Here is a 27,553-nt window from a genome sequence, read left to right as displayed (position 1 = left end):
TCATTAATGGTATCAACCGCGCGAACAGTTGAAAGTTAGAGTGAAAGTGGACACCAACGGTCAGCCGTTAATACCGTCAGTTACGTTTCTATCTAGAGGTCTGACGTTAACGTTACCTGCTCCACACCAACAGAAATCACGTTAAACCGTCTTCCAAAAGAGCTGTAGACACAGGTGAGTTGTTTCAGCTCGTTTTAATGAACCTGCTGTTGTTGTTGTGACCTAATGAACGTTTGTTGAGCTGCATGAGAAAGGAAAATGAAAAGTGTTGAAAAGTCACTTCGCGACCTCTTGCAGTTGGTTGACGTTAATCATTGATATATAATGGTACAGTGGAGGGAAGCCACACTAGTTCATCTCTATTGACTAGTTCATCTCTGTATTGACACTGTGTTAAAGTGGCTTTTCACGGCAGTATAATCTTCCATTCAGTAGCGAGGGTTAGCCTAGCCTACTGTCTTTAATCTATTATTCCAAGAGCTACAACATGCCTGCTTACATGACTAACCTTAGTGTGTTTTGTAGGGTAACCTTAGTGACTCCGTTAGTCTGTGGTAACCTTAAAGGTCCCATATCATGCTCATTTTCAGGTTCATACTTGTATGTTGTGTTTCTACTAGAACATGTTTACATGCTGTAATGTTAAAAAAAACCACTTTATTTTCCTCATACTGTCTTCCTGAATATAACTGTATTCACCCTCCTGTCTGAAACGCTCAGTTTTAGTGCATTTCAGCGTTGCTAGGCAACAGTTTGGGTCCATGTTTACTTCCTGTCAGCTGATGTTATTTACATACACTGCAACAGGAAATAAACTGGGACACATTTAGAATGTTTACGTTTAAAACCGTGTAATAGTCTATATAATCGTCAATTTGTGACATCACAAATGGACAGAAATCCTAATGGCTTGTTTCAAACGCGCAATTTATGAAAACGAGCTGCTGTGTGTATTCCTCCGTATATTGAGGGTTTTGATAGTTTAACAGTATTTATATCGCACTTAAACCTGCTTTATAATATAAAAGACATGAAAATCTCACTTTTTACAATATGGGACCTTTAATCTCTCAGAGACCTCCTCAGTTCCTCTGTAATCCTGCAGACATGACTGTACTGGGGAGGTGATGCTGGGAAATCAGGTCTGTTAGCTGTGACTCCCAGAGAATGTAAAAAGATGGGAAGTAATGTGACGCCTGTTGCATAAAAAGAGGAAGTCTACTATGAGTGTAGTCTGGTTTAAAGGTCTTTAAAGGCTGTTGTTGTATTTACACCCAGGGGAGGAGAGGAGGAAGTGGAGGCCCGAGTTGAGCTGCTGTTGAATCGGATGTCTCTTCCTCTTTTAGCCTGGTTGCCTTCTCTTTGAGTCAGCAGGTTCTCTGTTCTCTTCTCCTCTTGGCTGGGAGGGCAAGGGTCAGCTACAGAAACATAAATTGACTGAATTTTTGTTTTGCTTTCATTGAAAGACATTCTGCAGAGCTACTGCGCCATCCTGTCACATTAAATATAAAATCTAACCTAGGGGTCTGCAACAAGTAGCTCGCTACCTGTGTCTGAGCGGCTCACTAAAGGTTACAAGAATATGGACATAAATTTGATAACACAAAGTCACATTGTAAACCAGTTTAAATGTCTATCTAATGAAATTCACAGACATTGCGCCCCCTTCTGACACAATATGATTATTTGCCAATCAACCGACAGTTAAACAAGTTGCGCTGCTTTCAAATTTCATGACATCAGCGACGCAGTAACATTAGGTAAGACAGAAATTATGTCTGCTGTTGGCGATGTACAACTTGGTGGCGCTATGTGTAGCTCTCAGCCACTTTCATTTTGTCAAATTAGCTCTCAGAGGGAAAAAGGTTGGAGACCCCTGATCTAACTTGTGAGAAAAGCAGACTTTGTATGTCGGCTTAATAACTGGCTCACACTCACAATAGACCTGCAAAAGCTGTTCACCTTGGGCAACGGCAACAAACACACCACCTTGTAATTTCCCCTGGTAATCATTCCCAGGCCAGGAATGTGCATCCTGCAGTGTAGAGAAGTCCGTTTGCTTGTCAGCGTGGAGTCTGTTTTTACGGGCCCCTCCAGAGCGTTCATCTTGGGGGAAAACAAGAAAAAACAGTCGTCTGACTCTTATTTCTTATATCTAAATGGAAAAAGCATACCGCGTTTCAAACGTTAATAACAGTGCGTGACAGAGTGCATATAGCAGCGGTGCAGAACTGCCTACTGTTATTCACATCTGCCTTTTGAAGAACCCACAGAGAGACTTTGTTTCCTTCATTTAGACAAGGAGAGACATCAAATGAGTATGGGCTGGGGATGTCTGGAAAGAAGCTTATGGGGGTTTTAACTGAAGACAGAGGCCCACCACAACCCACCAGTGTCCTGTCCAGGGGATGTACTTCACCTCAGTGCTATCAAAGCAGGAGATATGGGCTCCTGCTTATGTAATGCACTTGGAAGATGTTCTCTGATTATTCTCCTCTGCTAACAGAGAGCATTTAGTTTAATTCAGGAGTTTAGATTAGCTTGATCAGCATTTTCTCAACCCTGGTGGGCAAAATCATTTAAAACTCATGACTCAATGCTTTCTACAGTGAAACTGGAATTTTAATGGGATGAACACAAAAATGTCATCCTTTCTTTTTGAATTGTTTGAAATTGATTAAGTAGACCTTCACTGATTGGCGCTTATGCAAATAATGCATGTTTAAAAAAAGAGTTAGAAATGGCTAGTTCTGACAATTTATAGACGTAATGGGCAGATTAATCTATAATTAAAACAGTTGTTATTTGCAGGCCTACACTGAACATGTGTTGTTGACTTTACCATGTGGAATATCTCTGATGTTTGACTTCTTAGTAACTGCTGAGGCTCCAATGAGGAAATAATTCTTAAATGTTTGAGTTAGAAAATATAAATCAAGAGATTAACAAACACATACTTAGCAGTTGTAAGATGTGTGCTTTTAGATTTTCAAGTTATTCTCCAGACGTTTGGTTCATGAGGTCTTCTGCCTCAGTGTCTTTTGCTCTTTCTGCCCATCCTGTTGTTAACTTGTCAGTATTTTGGTTCTAGTGGTGTGAATTTAGCCCGCCAGGGAAAAAATGAGGGAATCCTTTCTAATTAAGGCCTATGGGGTAGATGTCAGCGGCTGTAATATTACAGTTTGTGCTTAACATAGCTGCCACACAGACAGACACGCTGGAACATTTAATCGCCACTGTTACATCAGCCTGCTGCGATGGCATACATAATAGAGAAACTAACCACTGTTGCTAATGCTGCTGCTGCTGCTGCTGGTGATGTTCTCTGTTTTCTCTCGGCTCATCCAGAAGGTCTATACGACACCAAGCCTGTGATTAGTTGGAAAATATGATGTTTTTCCTACCAAACCTACATACCATCCATCACAATGAAAAGCCAGCAAATAATAGTGTGGCCTAGGCTGGATTACACTCCACTAGCTGTGGCCTATAATATCATAGCTAACATCATTGTTGCAGACCAACATTGGAACATGTGTTTTGTTTTTCTTTGTTTTTCTTTGCTGGCCATTCTTAGATTTTACACTTCTGAATGCATGAAGAGAACACAATGAGGGTAGAGTTTTCCAATGATGAACACAAGGCGAGCTGGTTGGAGGGTTGAGTCAGTAGGTGCCACAGTAACATCCCACACTGCCCTGTTTTAGAAACAAGTGTTTGAGTGACTCAGAGGCTGCGTGGCTTCAGTTCTCACACTGACTGTCTGGCTGCTGTCAATGTGCTGCGTTGTTTTGCTGACTGTGCCAAGTCCTGCTTGTCTGTCGCTGTGTTTCTCTTCCTGTCTCTGTGTCCTCTGAAATTCAAATAAGCTTTATCTCTCTCTCTCTCTCTTTTTGGCTGTTGTCTGTCCTGTGGTGCTACCTGTATTTGGCCGTTATTGCTGTACTGATGTAACTTTGTGTGCAGTTTATCTGCACTGCCATAAGATGATTAATCAATCAATCAAGCCCTATATTGTCATTGTGTAGTACAACGGAATTACATTGTGACAATCCCATAGGGCTAATGAGAAGATAACACAATATAAAAGGGATAATACAATATGTATATTGGCAAGATGCCAGTTCAGTGGTAGAAATGTGACCAACAGATAGTGTCCAACAGATAGTGTCCAAAGTGTCCAACAGATTATTATTGCAAAGAATTGTCCACAGATAATTATTATTGCCCAAAAGTGTCCACAGTTTATTATTGCACAAAGTGTCCCACAGATAATTATTGCACAATAGTGTCCAACATATTGTTATTGCACATATCCGTAAACAGTTCAAGCTCGTGACAGTAGATTCATACATGATTAGTATTGCACAAGTCTTATTCTACGTGCTCATCTCGGAGGAGGTGTCATAGTTCAGGAGGTTTATAGCAGTTGGGGAAAAATCTGTTTGTGTGTGTGGGTTGATCTGAAGCGCCTGCCTGATGGGAGGAGCTTAAACGGGTTGTGTCCGGGATGAGTGATGTCCTTGATGATGTTTTTTGGCCCTTCTCATACAGCGAGTGTTGTGAAGGTGGTCAAGTGATGGCAGCTCAGATGATGAGGTCATTTTATGTTGCCATCACTTTTCGCACCAGGCCAAGTAATCTGCTCCACTTGGCCAGAGTATACAACACACGCACAGAGCTACACACATGCACGCACACACAGATCCCCACATACAATCTGGCATTATATGCAACTCTGTTCAAAGCTGTTCTTGTGCATAGGTACCACATGCATTGATTCACATATCATGGGCACTAAATAAGATGCACATTTGAACCCATAAGTACACTCATGAGACACAGAGATGTTTTAGTTAAGTAAAAGTAGCAGTACCACTCTATAAAGATACTAAATTGCAGGTAGAAGTCTGACATTCATATTTGTATTTAAGAAGAAGTACATAAGCAATAGCAGCAAAATGTAGCTGAAGTTATAATCCTCAAGAATTTCATCACATCAACTAAATTTTGAGTAAAAAGTACAATATTTCTCTCTGAAATGTAGTGAAGTAGAAGTGTAAAGTACAAGTATGAACCTCACATACCCAGTCTTAGGAAATGGAACACCAACAGTGATTAAACTAGAGACGCGATTGTTAGACTTGATATTATCAAGATGTGACATGTCACTTTTAAAGAGTGCAGTTTTCCTTCTTGCTATAGCTTCACAGTCAGGTTAAGCCCTCTCTGGCCTAAATATCCTCAATGGTAGGAGTCATGTGGCTGGAGTGTCCTTCTGTCATTGGCCTTTGGGTGCTCCCAGTTTGGGTGAGTCTCCCCCTGAGGAATGAGGTCAGTGTGACTCCTTGTCCCGGCAGGCTGTGTCTCTGCTTGTACTGAACTCTGGAGGTTAGCAGCTCGGGACTGGCATGCAGATTCCTCGCGCTGCGAACAGCTTGTCTTGTGTGACTGAGAGAAGTTGTGACCTGGAGACAGACTGACTGACTGACAGCTCTTTGCTCAATGAGAGGCAACATAGAGGAAGACGACCTTGCCGGATGTTAGTGTCATGCAAACGCCCTTGATGTTGTTTTCAGTGAGCTGAACTGGCCTCCACATGAAGAGAACATTTTTAAAAGGCTGACTTTGAAGTACATCAGTCTTACACTGATCTACTGACTTTGTTCTAATGCGTTTGCCAGGTGAAGGAGCACAAGTGGTGTTTCTGTTTGCTGCTATTTATATGCCAACAGCCCCCCCCCACCCCCACACACACACACACACTCACAGTCATTAATCATAACTGGTTCTAAAACTTCAAACCAGACAGTTAAGACTGAATCAACAATGACTGCATATATACAGTTTGTCTTCATGAGTCCTACACACCCAGAATGTGTGAGTTGGAAAGAGCATGTGTGTGCAAATAATATGTGTGGGTGTGTTTGCTCATGTATTTTTGGAGGGTCACCCTCCTGCCCCTCCCTTCCAAGACAAACGACAGCAGTCTGGATGCCAACCTTTCTTTCATCATGCCCTCCTTGTTTGTTCCACTCCCAGAAGACCATGCTTCATCACTGCACGTGACACAGACTCTGCCCTTTGCCTGTCGTCAGCGCCTCTGGCTGTTTTGAGGTCGCTGTTTAGCAACATGCTTCTTGTTAACCATTATTTACCCTGCCCCCTCCACCCTGGGCCCACTGACCTACTAACCAGAGAGCTCAAACAAACTGTGTGTTAGACATCCCTGCCGCTGTGTCACGTTGGGATCACTGTCTTTATTACAATACTGTCTTTATGTAGCTGCAAACTGTCTGCGGAGTTGCCTCTAGCCTGTGAAAACAATGTTGTAGTGTCCTCTGTTGCGTTGGAGGGAGCTTTGAATAGGCTTGTGTCGTTTGGCTATCGGATCGTATGTCGACGATTGAAGGGATGATCGATGATTGTTTTTTCCTACGCCAATATTAAGTCGATTTTAACTAACTTACTATCAGAACTAAGATATTATAAAATGATCTCTAGAATCATGTAGAGACGTTTCTGGTGGAGTGGCCTGTCCGTGTTTATGAGCACGAGTGAATTTTGTTTGCCTTTGTCCCCTTTCCATGGATCTGACACCCTCATCTCTGTTCTCCATATGCCTGCCTGCTCACCAAAACTTTGCTCTGCGCTCCATAAGAGTAGTTGATGTTATGGATATGATTTGGATTGAGATATTAAAGATAAGATAATAACATCATGGTGTGATATTGTTGCATAGACAAAGACTTTGTGGGAAATCTGCTTATTTGCATTCTTGTGAGTTAGACAAGAAGATTGATCATTTTGCTCTGTGTTTGTGAAGACGTAGATCATATCCTTCTGCCAGGAGCATCTGCTAAGGTAGTTCAGGGTAAGATGTGATGTCCCTCGAAGCTCTGTAGAAAGGGCATGGAGGGACACACCTTATTTACATTGAACATAGAGCTGTCTCTATGGTTTGTTTATCTGCTATATTTCATTTAAAGAAGGGGCCAAAGGCTTTGAAACAAGTCACATGTTGCCCTGAAGAACTCTCGATGTTTAAACAAGCCCATAATATTTGTTTTGTTTGTTTGCAGCACGTTGGAGTGTGTGAATGTCAGTGTTAACCAGGCCTGATAAGATGTCCATCTTGAAATTTGAATTTCAACTGCCGTCTGTTATCGTTCGTGCAGTAATCTCAAATTCGTGGCCACATTCAAGACATGAATTGCAAATTTGAGCAGATCAGTGTTTGGACCAGGACGCTGCTTCTGCTGCTCATCAAGTCTCAAGGCGGTTCTCACTCAGATCCGTCTGATTTTCTCAGGGGATTGATTCCATTTTGATATCTTTACCAACTGAGCGACAGAGATGGGCCTGCTTGGGCATGCCAGTGTGTAATGTGAGCAGTAATGTGAGACGTTGGCCTGGTGTGTCCCTGCATTCGTGGAATGTGTGTGTGTGCACACTGAGGGATGGAGCTTATGATGTTGGCATGAGAGAAAGGAGCTACAGCTGCAGTAACTTTACACCCCTCTGCCTCTCCAGTCACTATTAAAAGACATTTTCAGCTGATGAATCAAGAATGAGAACCGTGAATTAGAGCTAACGGTGTGAAAACATCATCATCATTGTGATGGTAAAGCCAAGTTCTTCTCCTGATTCTTGTTTTTCACCTACACGCGACGGTAAATGACAACAAAACTGCAGATTACAGCAGACTTGTAATGCACTGCAGAAGGATTTTTGTTTAGTTTTTGTAATGATTATGTACTGAGGTGGGTCACACAGATACTGATATTGAAAAGATGCAGCTTTTTATATTGTAGACTGTTGTAGTCTAATTTTTGAAACACTTTCTAAATAAAACGGGAGTTCAGTTCTTGTTTTAAAGAAGAATCTAAAAGTCTAAATGACAGTTTTCAGGGCATGAAACCAATGATCTGTTGATCTTTATCAATCAAGACTCCATAGTCTAACAATGGCATGTTTACATTGAAAACTGAATCGTGACCTTAAAATCGTGACACCCCTACTGTCTTGTTATCGGGAGTCTCAAAGTGGTTTTCACACTACCAGATCTTTCACCAGGAGGAATCCCAGATGAGGTCTCCAAACTACGTTTTGTCATGAAAACACACGCAAGAAGTGATGGGAGTTGTTGTCGTTTGCGCTCATGTCCACATAATACATCAGACCGACAATACGTCAGCCAGAGTATAACCAGCATGGCATCATATCCGAGGCTACGCTCCCTTTTGGGGGAATGAAACTCGCTGTCACAAGAGAGAAAATTATGAAAAGTTGTTTTTGTAGCGGGTTAACCGAGGCTTTCACACTGACATTTGAGGCGTTAGTATTCACTGTCAGTGTGCTAAATGATGCTGGTGACGGTGACTAGCATGGCTAGCTAACGTTAGCTTGAGTGGGAGGCTGCTGCAGTAATACATTAACGTTATAGCAGCATCAGACTGTCGTCTCCAACTAAAGGTCAGCATATAGATCAAACAGTTGGCTATTAACAGGTTGGTTATTTACAGACAACACTTAGTCTAACGGGATTCAATCAGATATGTACAGACGTCTGGATAAGCAGTATCCGGCCTCTGTGTTGGACTGTCGCTAAATAATTATTAGATGTGTATAAAACAAACGTTTGTATGATGAGATGAATGCATACAGACTTTTTGTGACTTTTTGTGAAGTACCCGTATGTGTCAGTCTGATGTAGAGCTTGTTTCCACACGTCTTTACTATTTCCTCTTTGTAGATCATCATCACTGTGTTGTGTTATGTTTATTCATGCAAACATGAAATGCCCTATAGGTGCAACAACATCTTTGGTTTGCGTTCCAAATGCAACACATCCAGTAAGTTCCTATTGTTACAGGCAACCCCTCTGCCAGCTTTCCTCTCAACCCCTGTCTCGCACTCTCATTGGCTGTAGCTCCCCGACAGGTCCAGGTATTTATGTGTGAACAGTTCACACATGACACTCAAGTGTCGATTTGCGAGTGCCGAGCCAACGCAGATTTGCCTGTGATCAGGGGGCTTTTGTTGGGGGAGCTTGTGTAGTGCGAACTAGGCAGAAGTGAGCATGTGTGCACATCTGTGCATCATGGATCACAGAGTATTTGGCCAAATGAGAAGGCACCATACACTCACACTAATACTTGTTAATCCATCTGCCTCCTCTGTGTCTCCGAGTGAAGGTGTGTGTTCTCACGGAGGTGCTCTACCACTGACTGCCAGAGGGCCGGCTGAATGCTCACACTGGGTATTATGTTGAAAATATTTCCCCCCGGCACAGAGATCATAGCTTTCAATAGATGTGACAGAAAAGGAGGAAAGTTGAAGAGGGGAATGAGACAAAATGGGAAGTTCGAAGGCAGAATGGAGGTGAATTAGAGAAGTGAGGGAAAATGGATCTATCTAGGTAGAGAAAAGTAGATGTTTTGCCGAAGAGGAAAACAGGAAGACTAGAAAGGATATATGCAAGTGGAACATCAGCGGGGCCCAATCCTCGGAAGGAGGGATGGGGAGGAAGGAAGTGAAGGGAGGAGAGTGTGATTGATGGTGTTAACAGAGGTAGAGAAGGTGTGGAAATTTGTTGACCCAGCTGAGATGGTTGTTGTTCCATCCCATCCACTCCCGCTGTGTGTTTCTGACTTCAGAGCTGCCGATTGCCATTTCCTCTACAGCGAGGAGTCCGAGTGGAAGTCCGCTCCCTGCTGCTGCCTCCGGAGAATCACTGACCACTGCATGTGTGTGTTTGACTTAAGACTGTGGGTGTGAGTGCCTGAATGTGTGTGTCTGTCTGTATACATGTATTTTAGTGTGTGTGTACCACAGGGCGGTTGGTCTGGGGCACCCCGCCCTGCTGACTCCTTTAAATAAGCACCGCCGTGTGTGTTTGGACTGGAGGGAGCGAGGGCAGCTCAGCAACGGTGTGCAGGAAGTGAAATAAACTACTTATGGGAATGGATAAATGTGCATTAACTCATTTATTTTGTGCATTAATTGGACACAAACCTTTATATACAAACCCACAGGAAAACTCTCGAGGTATTCCAGTAGCTCGAGCTTCTGCTGAACCACTGTTTTGCAGGCCCTAATGACAGGATATCCTTGACCACACCTCATAATCATATTCTTTTTCTTTACCAGCTGTCTCTTATCCCACTTCCCTTCCCTGACTTTCTCACTTACTAAAGTACATTGTTTATTATCTAGAACCTAACAAAAAACAGCCTTCACATGACACTGATTTGTGTCTATATTGTTTTCTTCATGGTGATCGCTGGTGACACTTTACGTGTTTTTCCTGCAGTACAGGTGTCACTGCTATATTAGGCAGTGGAAATGACACTTCGGAAGACAGACAGGGGTAATGAGAAAGTGTCGGGGAAATCATGTGATCAGGAGGAAACAACTCTTGCTTCCTGCTCTCCTAACTCTCTTCCTGCTTCTCGACAGAGGGGGCGGAGTCTTCCTCAGCAGTGGGAGGAGAAGGAGGGGAGCGTATGAGCCTGAGGAGCGGAGAGACGCTCAGGTTAGTGTTCATCTGGCTCGCACACACACAGGAACACACCACGCAGAGCTTACCGGCTCATTGACCAGCCGTGCACACTCAGAGCTCCTACCTGCTTCTGGTGCTTTGACGTTACACCTTTCTGGTTTTCCTGGGTTTAACATCTTACTGTAAGACTCGTATACATCATGTAAGTAAACTTTACCTTGTGTCCTGTTTGAGCAGATCAGCGTGCCTGCAGTGTGTGGACATGAGGTTGTGTCCGTGTACTTAATGGGGGTGGGGGGTGTGTGTTGCTCTGGCAGGTATCGACAGCAAACTTTACACTCGAGAGGAATGTTTATGTCTTTAATGAGTTATGCTTTAGTTTTCTTTTATTGCCTGTTTATGTAATGGCATTCAATCAATTGTTGCTAATAATATCTTGAACATAGGATGTTAGCAAGAGGATCAGCTTTAGTCTTTATTGTGATAGTAGAGCCACACAGAGCCATTGAAATGCTCCATGATAATAGAGGCAGCTATTGTGTCTTTTTTTGTGTCCCTGCCTTCCTTGTCCTTGAGATAGAATGCCAAATCTAAAAATACTGGTCTTGATTATAACATTTGGCAGTTCTCTCAGCCCCCTCAGCTGTAGCAGGGTGAGAAGCTGCGCGGCAGCAGCCTGGCAGACTGGATGTATTGTTCCTCTTAACACGTTTCGTGGTGACGTTTCATTTCAAGCAGAAAAGGAAAGTGTTACCATGGCAGAGGTGTTTCGGTTTATCTCGCAGGCCGTTGATAAGGGTCAAAGATCTGACAAAGTTTCATGAGCTAATCGGTCTCTGTTTTCTCTCTAAGATGCACGGAGTTACCTCTGTTTTAAAGCCTTTATGTGTATGGAGGAGAGCATACCACATCAGGCTGTTGACTAAAACACACAGAAACTCACCTTTTCAAGAACGCTCTTTAGACTTCCTCTCTGTCAGTGGAGAGGTAATCAGGGGTTATAAAGGGTTAACAGTCGGAGTACAATGTGTGAGTGTGTGTGAGTGTGTGTGTGTGTTAGTTAGTAAAACACTCCCTGTATCCAAGCCAACAGTGAGGCCTAGCCATTGAGGCGACTCCACAGTGACCACTCTCCCTCCCACCAGTGTGTGTGTGTGTGTGCGTGGTGGCTCTGTAGCTGACTGAGGACAGGAGTATGTGATTGCATCCACGCCTGCGTGTCTCTGGAATGTGTTCATCACCACGTTGAAGGGGGGATATTGTCTTTCTCCCTGCATTTTTCATTTGCCTTCAGGCTCTAAAGTTCCAGTATAGAACTGTGTGTGTGTGTGTGTGTGTACACGTGACTGTTCAGGTATGCAGTTCTGTATCTTTTAGTCTGCAATTGGCATGTAATTGCATTAGTGTGTATGTTTGTCTGTACGTGCATTGCCAGTATGTCTCCAGGTGTGTGTTATTGTACCTGACAGATTAGCCGCAGCTGAGTGAGGTGAAAAGAAATGCATGAAGCCACTGATCCAAACAAAACACACACCCACTCTAAATTACAGTAATCTCCCAAAAGATCTACAGATCAGTTTGTGGGATATCATCACAGTTTCCATAGTCAGCAGAATTTTCTTTGCTGGATCAGAGTTATTTCCCCCTCTAGAGGCCCAGCGATGCCAGAATCTCTACGGGCATTGTAAATCTCTACGGGTTTTAATCCTGCATGCCCAGGTATCCAGCACAGGGAGAAAAATAATCTAGTGTTTTGTAATGGTGTTGTTCTCTTCAAAATGTTGGTTTAATTTGGAAGAGAAAAGTGAAATCTATATACTCTCTGTATAGAGTACGGTCTAGACTCGGCCTGTCTCGAGATAACTTCTGTTATGATTTGACGCTATATCAAAATTGAATTGAATAACTACAGTATATCTACAGGGTTGTGCCAACAGAGTGCAGTAAAGGATGTACCTAATAGAGAGGCAAAGTCCCGGCCCTTCCGGTGGACCACCATGGGACTTTATTTTGGAAAAAAATATCGATGGCGAGACACAAATATTTATTGGATCCCGTTTGAATGTAGTGTAGTGAAGACGCCTCTCTCTCTCTCTCTGAAGCTACGATGTCTGTGTGTTTCCTACTGGGATGAACTCACACCAGCAACGGGTCTGATCCTTCTTTCTCTTCCCGGCTGATAAAAAGACCAGGCGTCTCTGGATAAAACACATCAGGTCAGATAACGCTTCATCTGTGACTGGAACATAGCTACGTTAGCTAGCTAGCTAGTGCTGGTTACGTATGTTGTGCGAGATAAGAGATGTAGTTCACTGAACGGTTTCACACTAAACTAAACGATACTACGACAAACTGAGACTTTCTGGACTTGCAAAATGATCTTATAAATTGACAAACATCATATGTGTGATCCATGGCGCAATTCAAACGGAATCAAAAAATGATTTGTCTCTCTCCGTTGACTATTGAATATATTTTTTCCAAAATAAGGTCCCATGGGGTCCACCAGAAGGGCCGGGACTCTATCAATGACTTCCAGTGGCAGTTTGTGAGATGCCACTTCTAGTTGGTGTTACTTCTTTTTTTTAATTTAAAACTTTTTAAACTTTAAGATAAGAAAAGTAGATTTACTTTTTTTGTATTCTATTATGTTGTTCTTGTTCATGTTGCAACACATATTGAATCAGTTGGCAGGTGTTCTAATATGTTTGTCTTGCCAGGTCTAGTTTTCCTGAGGGAAGACTTAACCACCTGCTCTCCACTGATTACCTACTCAGTCAAAACTCTTTTCCTGACACACACACACACACACAGAAATGAGGATGCTGACATTTATGGATGCACATATACACATGAGACAGGGTTTCATTGGACCCCTCCTCAACCCACCCTTGGGTGTAATTGTGCATGGATGTGTGTGTGTGTGTTTCCTGGGGCCACAGGGGCAGACAGTAATGCGCAGAGGTGGAGGAGGGGGTAGAAGGGGAGACCAACGGATGGAGAGAGTGGGGGGAGGACCATACAAAGATGATTCTCGATGCTATAATAACTGTCTGCTTATGGTTCAGTGGTTGTTTTTGCAGTAGACTAGACCCCAGTGCATATAAGAGTTGCATAACCCCAGTAGTCCAGTTTCCCACCCAGCCAAGAGAAATGAGCAGCCTGGCCAGAGCTGATAGCTTAACAGCACTGTGGTGGGGAGGCCAGGGCATTAAGGGTTGGATCCCGTGAGGTCTGGTGCTTACCTCTGTCTTCATTAGCTGTCTGTGGAGCTCCCTAAATCAGCCTGGAAGGGGCGTGACTGATAACCTTTTGAACTCTTCTTTTAAGCTTTTTATTGACTTAAAAACTGAGGCTGGGTGTCCCAGTGGGGTGGTGGGCTTGGGGCCTGTGTTGCTCGCACATCACCTGATTTTTTTTTTTAATTAATACCCAGGTTTTGGTCTATCATTTAACCAGAGGATACAATGAAGATGTTTAACTGAGTGAATTAAGCCTGGAGTATTCAAGTGGCAGCCATAAGAGTTCATCAGATCAGGAATGGTCCTTCCTTCAGTACTTTCTCTCCTGAATATGTTGTATTTACAGGACACTTATTTTGACTTAATGATGATGTTTTCTCTCAAGGTAAAGTGGTAATGTCAGTGGGTCCACAGCTTTAAATAACAACTTTAAATGTCTCAAAGCCACATTCATGGTACCAAGGAGGGTGAATCCTAACATCATCCTGATGTCCACGTTTATTTGGATATCGAGCAGGGAAGTGAGATCCGATCACTGGAGACGCATGTTAATGCCAGGCGTGAACAGGGCTGTACTCTAGCACTGTCATCAGGACAACCTCAGCTTTGTGTTGTGTTTAGTGCAAATTAGCACACATAAGCATTGAGTTGTTGTCTATTTCCTAGGTCAAGAATGAACTTTGATGCTTGTCTTTTCTGTTGTTTGCTGTTATTTTTGCCTAATAAAGGCAGACCTGATACAAATATAAACTCTTCACATAAAAAACATTTAGTGTTAGATTATCATTCTATGTGTAGTCACAGTTGTCATCATGGCCATGTATCTCCACCTTTTAAAACAGAGGCAATAACACCCTGCTCAGAGTTGAGAGGCTTCAGTGAAGTCTATATACTTGTGTCCTTGTTGGTGTTTTATGTTTTATGTTTTATGTTGTTGTTGTTAAGCAGTGGTTAGATTGGACAGTCAGTGTTACAGCCTACCTCAGTGTGTGATTCCTCTACAGCGGTTACCAGTGCATTGTGTTCAGGCTTCATGGCAAAGAGGCAAGTCCAAGTGCCCAGAAATAGATGTGCTAAGGTCGTCGTAAAGCAGGGTCAACCTGCTGGTCGCTCACACACACAGTCAGAAGCAAACACTCCAGCTGAGTGTGTTTGTTTGCTTTTCTGTCTTTCCTGTTGTGAAATGCGTCATTAATTCCTGCTCGTCCCTCCAGTGGACGACCAACCACAGAAATCACTGCTGACTAACTCGCTGCAACCTCCCCCTGCCCCTAGCCATGTTGAGATCTGTTGAGGAAATACCAAGCACCGCCCACCAGCTGGAGCAAACTTTCTCATTTTACAGCTAAACAGTACACTACAAGATGTTTCTGACAACATCTGAGGAGAGAAATAGGCATTACAGTAACAGAATATTGACTCATATTTGATTAGCGCCGCCTAGTTTGACCGTTTGATAAGAGGTGGTGAATGATTGACAGCTGCCTCCGTTGAATGAACAGCCAATAGGAACGCTCTCTCTCTGAAATGACCTGTGATTGGCCAAAGTCGCCCGTCAGATTTTTTTAAAGCCTGAAAACAGAGCCATGAGGAGGTGCAGAGGTCTGGTTTTCTCTCAGAACACTTGAATTACAATATGCTGAAAGGTTATTATGGACATTTTTTGCCCAATGATGCCAAAACATTCTGCCTACTAAAGGTTTAAGTTTCAGATTGGACAGGAGGGGGTTTCTGGTGACGTCTCTTTAGATTGAGTCTCTGGTGTTTTGTATACAATCTGGGGTCAATGTCCGCTGGGACCAAGGCCACTGCGATATGAAGAGCCAGCTGGCGTCACAGAACACACACACATGAACGCACCTTGTTCCTGTCCCTCCGTGTTTGGACCCTCAGAGTGCTGCATCCTCCTGGCCTGTTTCTCTTTCCTCTCCTCCCCTCCCAAAACCCATTTCCTCACGTGTTGCTGTTTGCTATTTATTCAGTCATTCAGTAACTTGGTGCTAGAAGATATTGGCGGAGCAAATTGCTCCCAGTCATGAGCCCACCCTATAATTAGTCTTAAGCAGGCCAGTTGGTAGATGACCATAGTCAGCTGTGGTAACAACGTAGTCATCCCTCTCTTTCAGCTGGAGCTTCCTCCGCCACCCTTTTGAGACATCTCTGGTCACAGACATCCGAATAATACCGTGCACACTTTTATCTCTCTATTCTTTTTGTCTCTCTAACGTCTTACTCACTCACTCGCTCACACACACAGCAGACAAACCATAGAAAACCATATCATTAACCACTAATATTTAGCGGTTGGAAAGCCAAATGTAAAAGCAGTCAGATTCACAACAACACAGTGGTTAGCATAGTTTTATGATAATGGATCCGAGCAAGTTTCCATCGCGGAGTAGAAATATCATTCCTCGGTCTGTCGCTGTGGTGGTGCCTGTGGTGCGCTCGTCGCTTTTGGAGACATCAGCTGTTTGTGTAACTGCACAACAGAACATGAATGGAAAGTTAGAAAAACAAGACGGACAGACTGAGAGACATTTCAGTTTAAATAATGTGCGGGGCTGAAATAGGTTCGTGTGGGTGTGACACGGATCATGTGTGTGTGTGTCTTTGCATGGTTGTTAAAACCATGTGTTTTATAGTGTTTGAACTGGAGAGATATCCCATGGTATCCCTCTGTGTTTACATGATTTCTCCTCTATAGTAATCATGTTTAAAGTAGTGTGTGTTGGGAGTCAAGAAAGGAGCCTTTAAATTACGCTGTGTCATGTTGTGCAAAAGGCAGAGAGGAGGCCAAGTTAGTGTGTGTAAACTCTATAGACCATTACACAGTGAATTGGGACCTCTGTCAAAGTATTTGTATAGAAGAAATTTGTCTTTTTATGGACATGAAAAGGCTCTAAATGTGGACTAAAAGGATGTGTTTTTTTTTCAGTAGAGGCCTGTGTGAGGGTAATGACAAGGCCACAGCATACTAAACCTGAGGTTTCTGTGACCCAACGTTTATCTCAACTCTTTCTGGTAAAGTCTTTCTTTAGGATGAGTTTCTATGAATGGACACATACGACTTACTATACGGGCTTTACTGACGGTATTCCAATATTCTCTCGGCTGGATAATGTATGTGTAGAGTATAGGGCTGGGCGATATGGCCTGAAAAGAATATTGCGATATTTTTAGGCTATATCACAATACACATTATATATCGCGATATTTTCAAATATCCTCTAAGCACTTCATAATTGCTCGTGATGCATACAATCACACCAATATGATGATTCTTGTAGTCCCTGCAGCATATGTCTGCATTAAATCGTTCTTGTTTATATTCATTAGCGGTTTCTATTGGAACAATTTAAATCTTGCATGCAAAAAGGGGGAAATCACAAGTTAAATTTAACAAAACAGTATCGAACAGTATTCACTTTAACCAAATAGTTTTCTGGCAATACATGCTTTATATATTTTGATAAATACATAATACATATGCACGCATGCACACCGTTTTTAATGGCATGTAATAAGTGTAAAGTAACTTCTTGTTATGCTTACCAGTAAGCTGTTATAACATTGCTGATAATAAAAGTTATTATTTTCCCACTAGTGTAGAAAGACTCACCAATCGTGAGGTGTCTTAATGAGTCTTTTGAATCCGGGCTTTTCAACTACGCTAACCGGCATTGCGATGTAGTTGTTTACAGCAGCCGTGATTTCTTTGCATTTTGCACTTTTTTTGTCATATGGGATTTTACTTTTGGAAAGCGAGGAAGCGAGAGTCATTTGCTTCTGGGCTGGTTCTGGTTGCTTTGGTCGTGTTCTCGCTACCGTACTCGCTTTGCCGCTTCACTTCTTCCGCTTTCTTTGGGCTCCGTCCTTCCAAATCCAAAAACACACCGGCTGCATATGTCTCACACACTCGCCCAGGAGAAAGGTCTGGATGGGCGCGGAGTCTGTGATGTAGGTGTGTGTGTGTGTCTGAGAGCGGGAGCCGTAGGAGACAGGGAGAGAGGGAAATGCCAAAGCGAGTCTCATGCCGGCGGGGTGGCTTAAAAACATTACATGACAATTTGTAGTCGATGTTTGCGATATAGTCATTCTATACCGCGCGAGGGACAAGCCGCGATACATCGACTATATTTCGATGTATCGCTCTCCCCTGGTAGAGTATTAGTGGTTTGTACTGAGGTCTTTTGTGTGTTGTTCACTATACTGTGGTGCAAACGTGTTCTCTAGCAGGTGGAGCACCAGTGTTGCACCATGTGCTGGGTTTTATACAGTGTGTTAAAGGTGAACTCCACTGATTATACACATCAAGTTGTGTTTATAGTTGTTGGAGAGTTCTACTGCATATGTGAAAAAAGTTGAGTAACAGTGATGATGTCATCATCTCCTGTGTGTCTCATGGGTTTCTATCTTCCTGTAACTGAAACTAACTCAACAATCCCTCCTTTCTTTGCCTAGAAGATGTTACATTTCTCCTCACTCAGATCATTTTCCTCATTGAGCCGTCAGTGTTTCCATAACAGTATTTTTTTTTTGCTCCATCCCCTAAATGTTCTCCCATGAGGCTTTTGGTCGCTTCATGTTGGTGAATCATTATTTTCTGTGATGCAAATGTGTTTGTAATTTAAGCTTGCCTATTTTAAACTCTCCTTTGGTTTGTCACATAGTCGAGATGAAAGCAAAGTGGGTGACTGTTTGTGCATATCGGCAGGTTTTCAAGCTCTTGCATTGCAAGAAAGCGCGTGTGTGTGTGTTTGTGTGTGTGTCCAAGTCTAAGCTGTCATGATCGCTTTTGCTCTTTCTCTTTCTCTCTGCTGCCGGTCTGCTGTTGAAGGAGGGAGGAGGAGGAGGAGGTGGGAGGGGGGGTCACATGTTGAAGGAGACGGGAAGGAAGACAGCTATAAAAAGACTAATTAAAAATGTGCAGATAGATATGTTGGAGACGGAGGTGGAGGTGGAGGTGGAGGTGAGGAGGAGGCCCACTAACTGGGTGTGATGTAACCTGGAGTGTAATGTTGTAAACGATAAGAAGAAGCAGCAGAGATGAGCAGTGCAGGAGTGTTGGGGGGAGGAGGGGGTGGTTGTCTTCAAACCCAGAAATAATATAGTTAGCGAAAAAAACTTTGACTGCTTGTCTTTGTTTGTGCCTAAACGAGTGTTGCCGGTTTTAGTCGCACTCAGACCACAGAATGTGGTAATAATACACATGATGTAACCACCAGGATTACACTGAATAAGACCATCCTCTACTGTTCACCGTGTCTCTGTCGTTCACACACCGTCCACACTTTGTCTCTTCTTCTCTGGTGATGAAGACAAAGAGCTAAACATGAAGAACAGTTTTTTTCCCACAGTGTTTTCATAGCCCCCCCCCTCTGAGCTTGATGCAAGTCAATGTAAAAGATTGCAGCTGTTTTGCCCGTTGTTGTCCCCCCCCCTTTCTCTTTCTCTCCCCCCTTTCTCCCTTTCAAAGAATTTTCATTTGAATGAAAACCCTGCCTCAGTGTTTTGTTGTGCTCAGAGGGGGGAGGGGTCCAATTGGTCAGAATCCCTTTCGAGGTCGACCAATGCGATCGCACCTCCCGCCTCCCGGCCCGCCCCCCGTGCCCCACTAAGGCTCACGGCCTGACGTGTGATTGGCCGGGCTGGGAGGAGCCAGACTCGGTATTAAAGCCTGTCCCGTCTGCTCCACTTCAGTGTTGAAGAGAGTACCCCCACGTCTGTCAGCCGGAGAAGTGTGTGTGTGTGTGTGTGTGAGAGAGAGTGTGTGTGTGTGTGTATCAGTGCGTGTAGATGCTTTTGTTAATGAGAGCCGGGCAGAAAACGGAGAGCTCTAATATTATCTGACTGGGACTTCCATTCTTTTTAACCCTCTCCAGGACTGTGGGGCTCTCCAGCTGAGCTGCCGGCCGATCACAGCTGGACAGGCGAACGGGCTGGACAGACGGGCTGGACAGACGGGTTGGACAGAGACTGTGAGGGGATCTTAAAGGCTGTTGTGTTGCCGGTATCGCTGCCGGCTGATCTACCAGACCTCCGTTTTGGATAAAGAGCTCCCGTCGGCTGCACTGTGGCTGACCGGTGACCCCGATCTGCAGCCAAACCCCCTTCTGGGGCACCGCTGAGCCAAGAGAGGTGATCTGGCCGGGCCTGATGTGGAATTTGACCCAGACTGACCCTGTCCCACAAGTAGCCTTTCACTGAGCCTGGACTCAGTGGAAAGGAAGGATAATAGAGCAAGAGGAGCGACGGAGAAGAAAAGGAGGAAGAAAAGGAGAGAAGTGAGAGCAGCAGCACAGCGACTGGTGAGGAAGTTAAAGGGGGCTCTGAGGGGGGGGGGAGAAGAAGAAAAGAGAGGGTATACAAAAGAGCTATTTTCTTAAGCTTAGAGAGGACATGTGGGAGCCCTAAAAGGATGTTGGTTGACCATTAGAGCCCACCTCTCCTTCTGTCAGTTCTTCTGTTTGTCTCTAGTCTGACTCATGTCACTATATATTACTATAAACCACTTTAGTGTAACCTTTAACACAATAAATACAGACACGTGTGCCATTCTCTTCTTCTTCTCTTCTTTCCTTTGTGCATGATTCAGTTTCAGAAACCCTTTGACTGATAGAAATATTTCTCTCTCTCTGTCAGCTCCTCCAGTATGCCGGTGGAGACCCTGCGGCCGTCAGACGGCCGTCTGGCCGGGGTTCCCTTCACCTCTGCCATGCCCTTCAGGATACTTCACAAGGGTCCGGACTACTTCCGTCGCCAGGCTGAGCCCGGGGCCCGTAAACTGAGTGCTGTAGAACGCCTGGAGGCCGACAAGGCCAAGTATGTGAAGAGCCAGCAGGTAGCTCTCACCCGCCAGGCCCCCATCAAAGCACCAATCATCCGCAAGCCCCTTGTTCCTTCGGGGATGATGCTCCAGTACCAGATCAGCACTCCTCCCGCACGCAAAGTCCCCCGCTGCCCGGCTGACGTGGAGAACCGAGGAGTGAGAGATGGACCAGGAGGAAGGAGAGGACCTGCTCTTAACTTGGATATTCTGAATAATCTTATCAATGATGTATGTGATGGACCAATGCCTTGTTCCCAGTCCTCTTCCTCCACCTCCCCCTCCTCATCATCTCCTTCATCGGGAGCTAAGAGCATCGGCAGTAGCCTGTCAGCAGAACAAGAGAGGAGCAACCGACTCCTCAACAACCTCAAACCTTTGAATCACGGCACCATAAACTCCTCATCCACCTCCTCCTGCACTTCGTCTCCACTCAACAACAACCTCCGGGCCCCTGCAGCAGAACCCGCCCGCCGTCCACCCCCTGTTCCAGCACGGGTACCCCGCATTGGGGTTCCAGCGCCCTACAGCTCCCCGAACTCAGTGACGGTGCGCAGGGTGGACGTTCGGCCTCAGGCTGAGATAAGGAAGCCTCAGAGGACCCTGCTGCAGCCCCAGCTCAGGCCCAGACAGACTGCCCAGGGCCAAGTCGCACACCCCCAAGTCCCACCTCCACCACCTCCCACGACCTCTCAGAACCAACCCCAGCCCATCACCCCCTCCCAAACCCTGCCCTCCACCCCGGTCTACCTGCCGCCTAGTCCTATGATGATCCGAGCTTGCATGATCCCGCCAGCCTCCCCCGCTTTCACCCGTATATCAAACGCCAGCTCCAAGGGGTCTGCCCGTAAGCACCCAGCCTTGCACCGCTCCAAGTCGGACCTGAGCGACCGCTACTCCCGCGCCACAGCCGACCTGGAGCGCTTCTTCAACTACTGCGGGCTGGACCCGGGGGAGGTGGAGGGCATGGGCGGAGTGGAACGCTTCACAAGAGCCAACTCAGACATCGTGTCCGTCTCCAAGCTCCGCAGCGTCAGCACGCCCAGCTCGGACTGCGGGGACGAGGCTCTCTGGGCGAGGGAGAACGGGGAGGACGAAGAGGACGGACCCGTCAGAGCCAACGAGCGGGTCCCCTACGGCATCTCCGTCATCGAGAGGAACGCTCGAGTCATCAAGTGGCTGTACGGCATCCGTCAGGCGCGAGACGTTAACAGCGCCGTGTCTAACGTATAGACTAACGAGGACTTTTTGTACGTATACACCCGTGTGAAGGAGGGAAAGCCCATCTTCTGCTGCCTTACATCACATTTAAGGATAATCCAGTAGTTGTTTCTTTCTGTGAAGACTCAGACTTGTTTTGGAAATTACACATCAGTGTTGGTGATCAGGACTGAATGGACGTTTCCCTTCTCCTTTACTTGATCTTGTTTAACAATATTGTTATATGAAAGCAATAATAGACTGGTGTAAATGATGATGACGAGGATGAAGGCAGAGGATGTTTGCGATTGTGGTTCCTCATGTAAAAGGTACTTGTGTGTGTGTGTGTGTGTGTGTGTGTGTGGACCTGCTGGAGACTCAGAGACCCAGAGCCGTGTCTGTGGAGCGAGCCAGGAAAAGAACCACGTTGATACTGTGAAACTTCACAAAACGCTTCCATAAACACATTTTTATCTTCAAAAAAAAACTGTTTGGCTGTAAGACTGTTATTATTACAAATTTCTGTCAGCATGCGAGTGAAACGTTTGTACACATTAATTTTCGGGGTTTGGCATGTCGACGAAGCACACAGATAATCACTTCACAGCACAGACGTACATTCAGGTCAGTTAGTGCAGTCTGTATATGTGACTGTAACGTTGTCTAGGTGAGCCTTTTGCATCCGAAACATAATCTCATGTCTCGGATTATGCTGTACTGGTGCAGTGGAGAGAAATCTGTTTACGATGTATGTCTTGGCACGCATGAGAGAGCAAGTCACATGATGAGGGTTGATCTCATGGCGGATGGTTGAAGTAAGTGTAGCATGAAAAAAGTTATTTAGCCTCCAGTAAGAATGGAGAGAGAATCAAAGGATGGTTAAAAGGCAGACTGACGAGAGTTTACTCAAGGATAGGGAGAAAGAAAATATATTGATGGCGGTTCTGAAAGTGTCTCAGGAAGATGTACTCGGCATATTAACGAAAATGGACCAATATTTATTTGGATTTTTAATGTATTTTTTAATATTGGGACAATTTTGTGTACAGAATTCAATCTTTGCTCTTAAGTGCAATCTGATCATATCTACTACAGTTCCAGTACATTTAGGATCCCATTTAAACACACATGCAAATACAGGCAGCAGCCACATGCTGAGTGTGAATGGTAGTGCTCCGCTGCTCCGTGGGGAGCACTAAACAAAGTGAGACTGTTGTGTATTTATTAGACTTCCTGAGAGGAGGTCTGTCTCCCCCTGCACAAGTTCTCCACCCTCTGCATCTACTTCCATTTAACTTTTCAGGATATTCAGTACGAGCACCGGCCAGGTTTTCCTCTTCATCATCACAAGTAGATGAAGGGCAGCGTACAAACACAGCGGAGGTCGGATCAGAGGGCTGGAGAACGCGACGGTGAACAAAGTGTGCTGATGAATCCGGCACTGGATGCCCAAAGAGTCTTCAAGTGAGAGATCCAAAATGCTTTACCATGGTGTATTCTAAACGATTAATAAAAAAAAAATGTTAAAGTACGTTCTTGTTCAATGTTTTTTCTTATTTCTCTGGTTAACTAAAACATGGCAACGACCCCACGTGGCTCCGGCATGTGTCTGCAAACAGCCACTCCTCTGATTTCTTCAGTGTTTATGAAGCGGTGCTGCCAAGAAGTCCTTGGTTTCTAGTCTGAAATCTGGTGCGGGTCCAGTTCAGCAGAGGCAGGTGTTTGGCCCCTCATATCAGCATCAATAATTGACACGCAGCACCTCGGCTGATCTCTGGATGGGTTTTGTTTACTTTGATGGTGTTCTGATGAGAGTCTGACTGCTACATTATTTACATGGAAACATGCTGACATGCAGACAAACTCACTCTCTCATTGGACTGCCTCATTTAGTCACTCACATGGAATTGTATTATGACAGTGTGACTCTGACTGTAGTTCAGAAGTGTGTTGTGAGGACCCCCCCCCTCCCACACACACACACACACACACACTCACACTCACACACACACTCAAAGTAGTTCTCTCCAGCACCACACCCTGTTTCAGAGCTCGTTAAGAGAGCAACTGCTCAATTAAACACCCAAATGAATGGGTGTGAAAGGGCTACTTACCTACCAGTACTCTGCTGATGCTGTCCATACTAAAAGTGCATACATTCATTCATTCACTGTAAGTTTAGGGAACAACAGGAAAATACGAAGGCGGACCAGGAAGACTAAAGGAATATTAGACTAAAAATGTATGTTTCAAGTATCTAGTTTTTACCTCCTGTAGGTTTTGAGATCCCGCTCACTGTTCTTACTCAGCATCACAATTTCTTTTATGTAATCCACATAATTGTAAACCAGCAAAATTACATACAATCTGCCACATTATGTTCTATATATAAGAAAAGAAAAGAAAAAAAGTTCTCAAGTGATACTCTCCAACATCTGAGATAGTTGGATGTGTGATAATCACCTATGAAAACCCCTCCTCCTGAATCTATCTGCCCCTCTCAAACCAAAGCTGCAAACTTTCTTTTCAAACATACAGATGGTGAATATTTGATGCTTACAGGTCTGAGTGGCGTATTCTTTAAACTCCATCCATTTCGTTGTGTACTTCCATAACATTCGGGTACCTACATTTCCCATAATGCAACTTGATAGCATATTTTGATCTTGTGAGTCTTGTAAACACTCGCATCTTTCTAACGCCACACCCCCAGTTTGTAACGCGAGCTTTCTGTCATAAATTTGTGTTGCCCAAGCAACTTTTTCAGACTTTTGAAAGCTCCCCCCAGAAGACATTATACATCTGTTTCCATAGGCTGAGTAGTAGTCCTCATGACGTATAAACTAGTCGATGGAGCGCCCCTTCAAGTCAAACTTCCACTCTAAAGTGCTAACCCACCCTGGGTGTCTGATCACCACCAGCTCTTGTGCAAATGTCACTTCTGATGAGCACTTGTGATATTTGGTGGGTTTTCATCTGAGTTATGAAATCGTAGAGCTTTCAGACAGCTGGACTGTGGCTCGTGCCTCCTTCAGGCCTGCGACCACTCCGCTGTGGTAGCCTCGCTCGTCAGAACAGAAAGCACAGTCCCTTCACATTGTGACATCATTGCGTGCGTGATCTCCCCCAGAACGTGGCCTTGGTTTACTGGTTTTGAGGATGTGGGTGGCTAGAGGAGGATTGGAGAAGTGTGGTGTGAGTGGAACCCGCTGTTGCAAATGATAAATATTGCTGCCTGGAGCCTGAGGCCGGGCATCATGACAGCAACCGCTTGATGTCCCAGGCTACTCTGATTAAGAGCCAGCAACACTGAGGGATAGGGGAGGTGGGGGGGAACCCGACAGATCACAGCGGTCTAAAGGCTCACTAATGGAAGAGAACGAGGGAGAAAGTTGGTGGAAGGAGGAAGAGAGAGATATTGGGGGGAAACTAGACGATGCTGCGGAAGAGAAGGTGACTTGATGCCTATCAATAAGTAATGTGTCAGCTTCTATTAGAGGAACGTCTGGGAGCAGCTGTGCATCTCTGGGGCTTCAGTGTCCAATAAGTGAGTGGCAGGAAGCACTGGCTCTATTCATTTGCATTGAAATTAAATCAGGAGGTATTCAGAAATGTTTTGCAGTAACACGGTGTTACTGGCGCTTGGTTTGTGTATTACTTGTTTCTTAATTATTGATAGTTTTAGTCAAGAATATCTAAGACAACTCTGTCTAAAACTAAAGACCATTTAGTCTTGTTTATGTAAGTAAAACTTATTTTTGTTGTGCACAAGTGTCTCTTAAAAAAAAATTAAGAATTCTAATGAGGACACTCTTGCACACTTTAGCATCAGCACAAGCACAGCATTATTACAACTAACTGTGCTCTCGTGAGCCGTATTACAACCTGTCTGGGCCAAAGGGGCGGATAACATCGTAGAGCAGTTACGTATATACGGTATATCTTTATTAAACCGGAAACGTAGAGTTACTGCCTGTTTTCATAGTTTGTCTCAGTGGTTTTGTCGCTGCTTCTTGTCTAGTTTTCAATGGGATTTATGAAAATGTAGTCCATAATTGTATTATTTGTTCCTTTCCAGAAGTGATAATGTTAGCTAGCAGTACTGGCAGAGACATAACGGTGCTGAAATAAGATGCTGCTTATTGGTGCAACAGGTCCAGCAGCTCAATAAACTCCTGAATAAAAGATATTTTGGGAATTGGAGGATGCTGTTTTGATAGAAGATGATCATGTTTTAGCAGACTGGACTCTCTATTGTACGACGGAGTACTAGGGCCACATTGAGGAAAATGATTATTATTATTATTCTCGTAATATTATGATTTTATTCTCGGAATCTCAGATTTTTTTTCCCCCTCAATGTGGCCCTAATACTCCGTCGTACTATTGTACTGAGATACTGAAAAGTGAACTTCCTAAATAGGACACACAACAATTAAAAATGTGTTTCAAATCTTTATTAACTTCCAAGTGAACTTGACTGGAGTGCTAATGTGGCAACACAGAGCACATTTTGACGCAGATATGAAAAGAAACAAGAGATCACAGACTTGACTGTAGCTGCCAGCTTCGGCTTCGAGCTGTCACAGTTTCTTTGTTTTGATACACGATGTACACATTTCACATCGCTTCTTCAAACCGCTCTGCTGAACTTACATAACTAACTAGTCGGTCTGGCACCACAGTTCCCTTGTTTTCATCCCGTGACAGTCTCATCATTACATAACCAAGAGTGGACACCTCTGACCTGCTCCCCCCGGGGGACGACGGGAAGAGTCAAAAAGGCTAAACGCTTCAGCTCTGGGAAAGGAACACAAGTCCTGGGAGGATAAGATGTCTCCGCCTGCTGCGGTCTCTCTGTGGACAGACGAGGAAAACACGCCAAGAACCATCTCTGTGTCATCCTCATCCTCATCCTCGCTCTGTCTCTGTCTCTGTCTCTGTCTCTCCCCACAGAGGCTGACCATATGTCCATATTTACTGAGAGATCAGCTGGGCTTTGGCGTTTTGTCAGAATACAAACACACACACACACACACACACACACTTTGTATTCGCGTGTGCCCGCTCTACTGTGTGTCTCGGTCTTGTAGTTTGTGCTTTTTTCTAAGCAGGATGTCCTCCTAGTGTGTGTGTGTGCGTGCATGTTTAATGCTTTTTATGGTACTTACATGCAGACGATGTTTTTTTAGGATGAAAACGTGTGTTTCCTGCATGCAAGCATTAAGCCTGAATTTGTGTTTGGAGTGTGTGTTTGGAGTGTGTTGTCAGCTCCAGAGTGTTGGACATGTGTGTGTGTGCGTGTGTGTGTGTGTGTGAGTGTGTGTGTGACGGGGTGCTCGGTTAGGAACAGTATATCGCTTGATCCCAGTAGAACCACTAATGTATGTCAAAGCTTGATATAGGCCTTCTGAACGGCCTCAGTGCAGCGAGTGATAAGCTGATTAAGGCGCCGGGGCAGATGGGATCTCTGTGTTTTTGACTATGTTTGTTTGTGTGTGTGTGTGTGTGTGTGTGTGTGTGTGTGTGTGTGTGTGTGTGTGTGTGTGTGTGTGTGTGCGTGCGTGCGTGCGTGTGTGTGTGTGTGTGTGTGTGTGTGTGTGTGCGTGCGTGTGTGTGTGTGCATGCCACTGGGACCAACTGTATATCCCGTGGGAAAACAAAACTGGGTTGTCTGTGTTAGCTTAACGTGTTGTTGCAGAGCGCTGCGTTCCTCCCCTCATCTCCTGACATCCATCCCTCTATCTTCCTCTCTTATCTGTTCATCTGACTCATCTC

At 44.5% G+C, this 27,553-nt stretch overlaps 1 protein-coding gene across 3 annotated transcripts; it reads left to right on the top strand.

The window, feature by feature from the left end:
• The first annotated feature begins 19 nt into the window (after positions 1-19).
• LOC141772348 (protein FAM110A) lies at positions 20-23,307 on the top strand. 3 transcript variants are annotated; one of them, XM_074643234.1, is made up of 4 exons: positions 20-174; positions 10,462-10,537; positions 19,632-20,057; positions 20,392-23,307. In XM_074643234.1, the coding sequence occupies exon 4, from the start codon at positions 20,402-20,404 to the stop codon at positions 21,806-21,808; it is 1,407 nt and encodes a 468-aa protein (XP_074499335.1). In that variant the 5' UTR covers positions 20-174; positions 10,462-10,537; positions 19,632-20,057; positions 20,392-20,401; the 3' UTR covers positions 21,809-23,307. The 3 variants fall into 3 exon arrangements, with proteins under 3 accessions (XP_074499335.1, XP_074499337.1, XP_074499336.1); XM_074643236.1 differs by lacking the exon at positions 10,462-10,537 and having other exon boundaries at positions 23-174; XM_074643235.1 differs by lacking the exons at positions 20-174; positions 10,462-10,537 and adding an exon at positions 10,544-10,706.
• Positions 23,308-27,553: the final 4,246 nt, after the last annotated feature.

This window comes from Sebastes fasciatus, chromosome 8 (assembly GCF_043250625.1).
Source record: "Sebastes fasciatus isolate fSebFas1 chromosome 8, fSebFas1.pri, whole genome shotgun sequence".
NCBI classification, from domain to species: domain Eukaryota; kingdom Metazoa; phylum Chordata; class Actinopteri; order Perciformes; family Sebastidae; genus Sebastes; species Sebastes fasciatus.
This window is presented reverse-complemented; position numbering and strand designations above follow the sequence as displayed.

Excerpts from the sequence above, each read along its gene's own strand:
- LOC141772348 (XM_074643234.1), top strand. The coding sequence starts at position 20,402 with ATGCCGGTGGAGACCCTGCGGCCGTCAGACGGCCGTCTGGCCGGGGTT.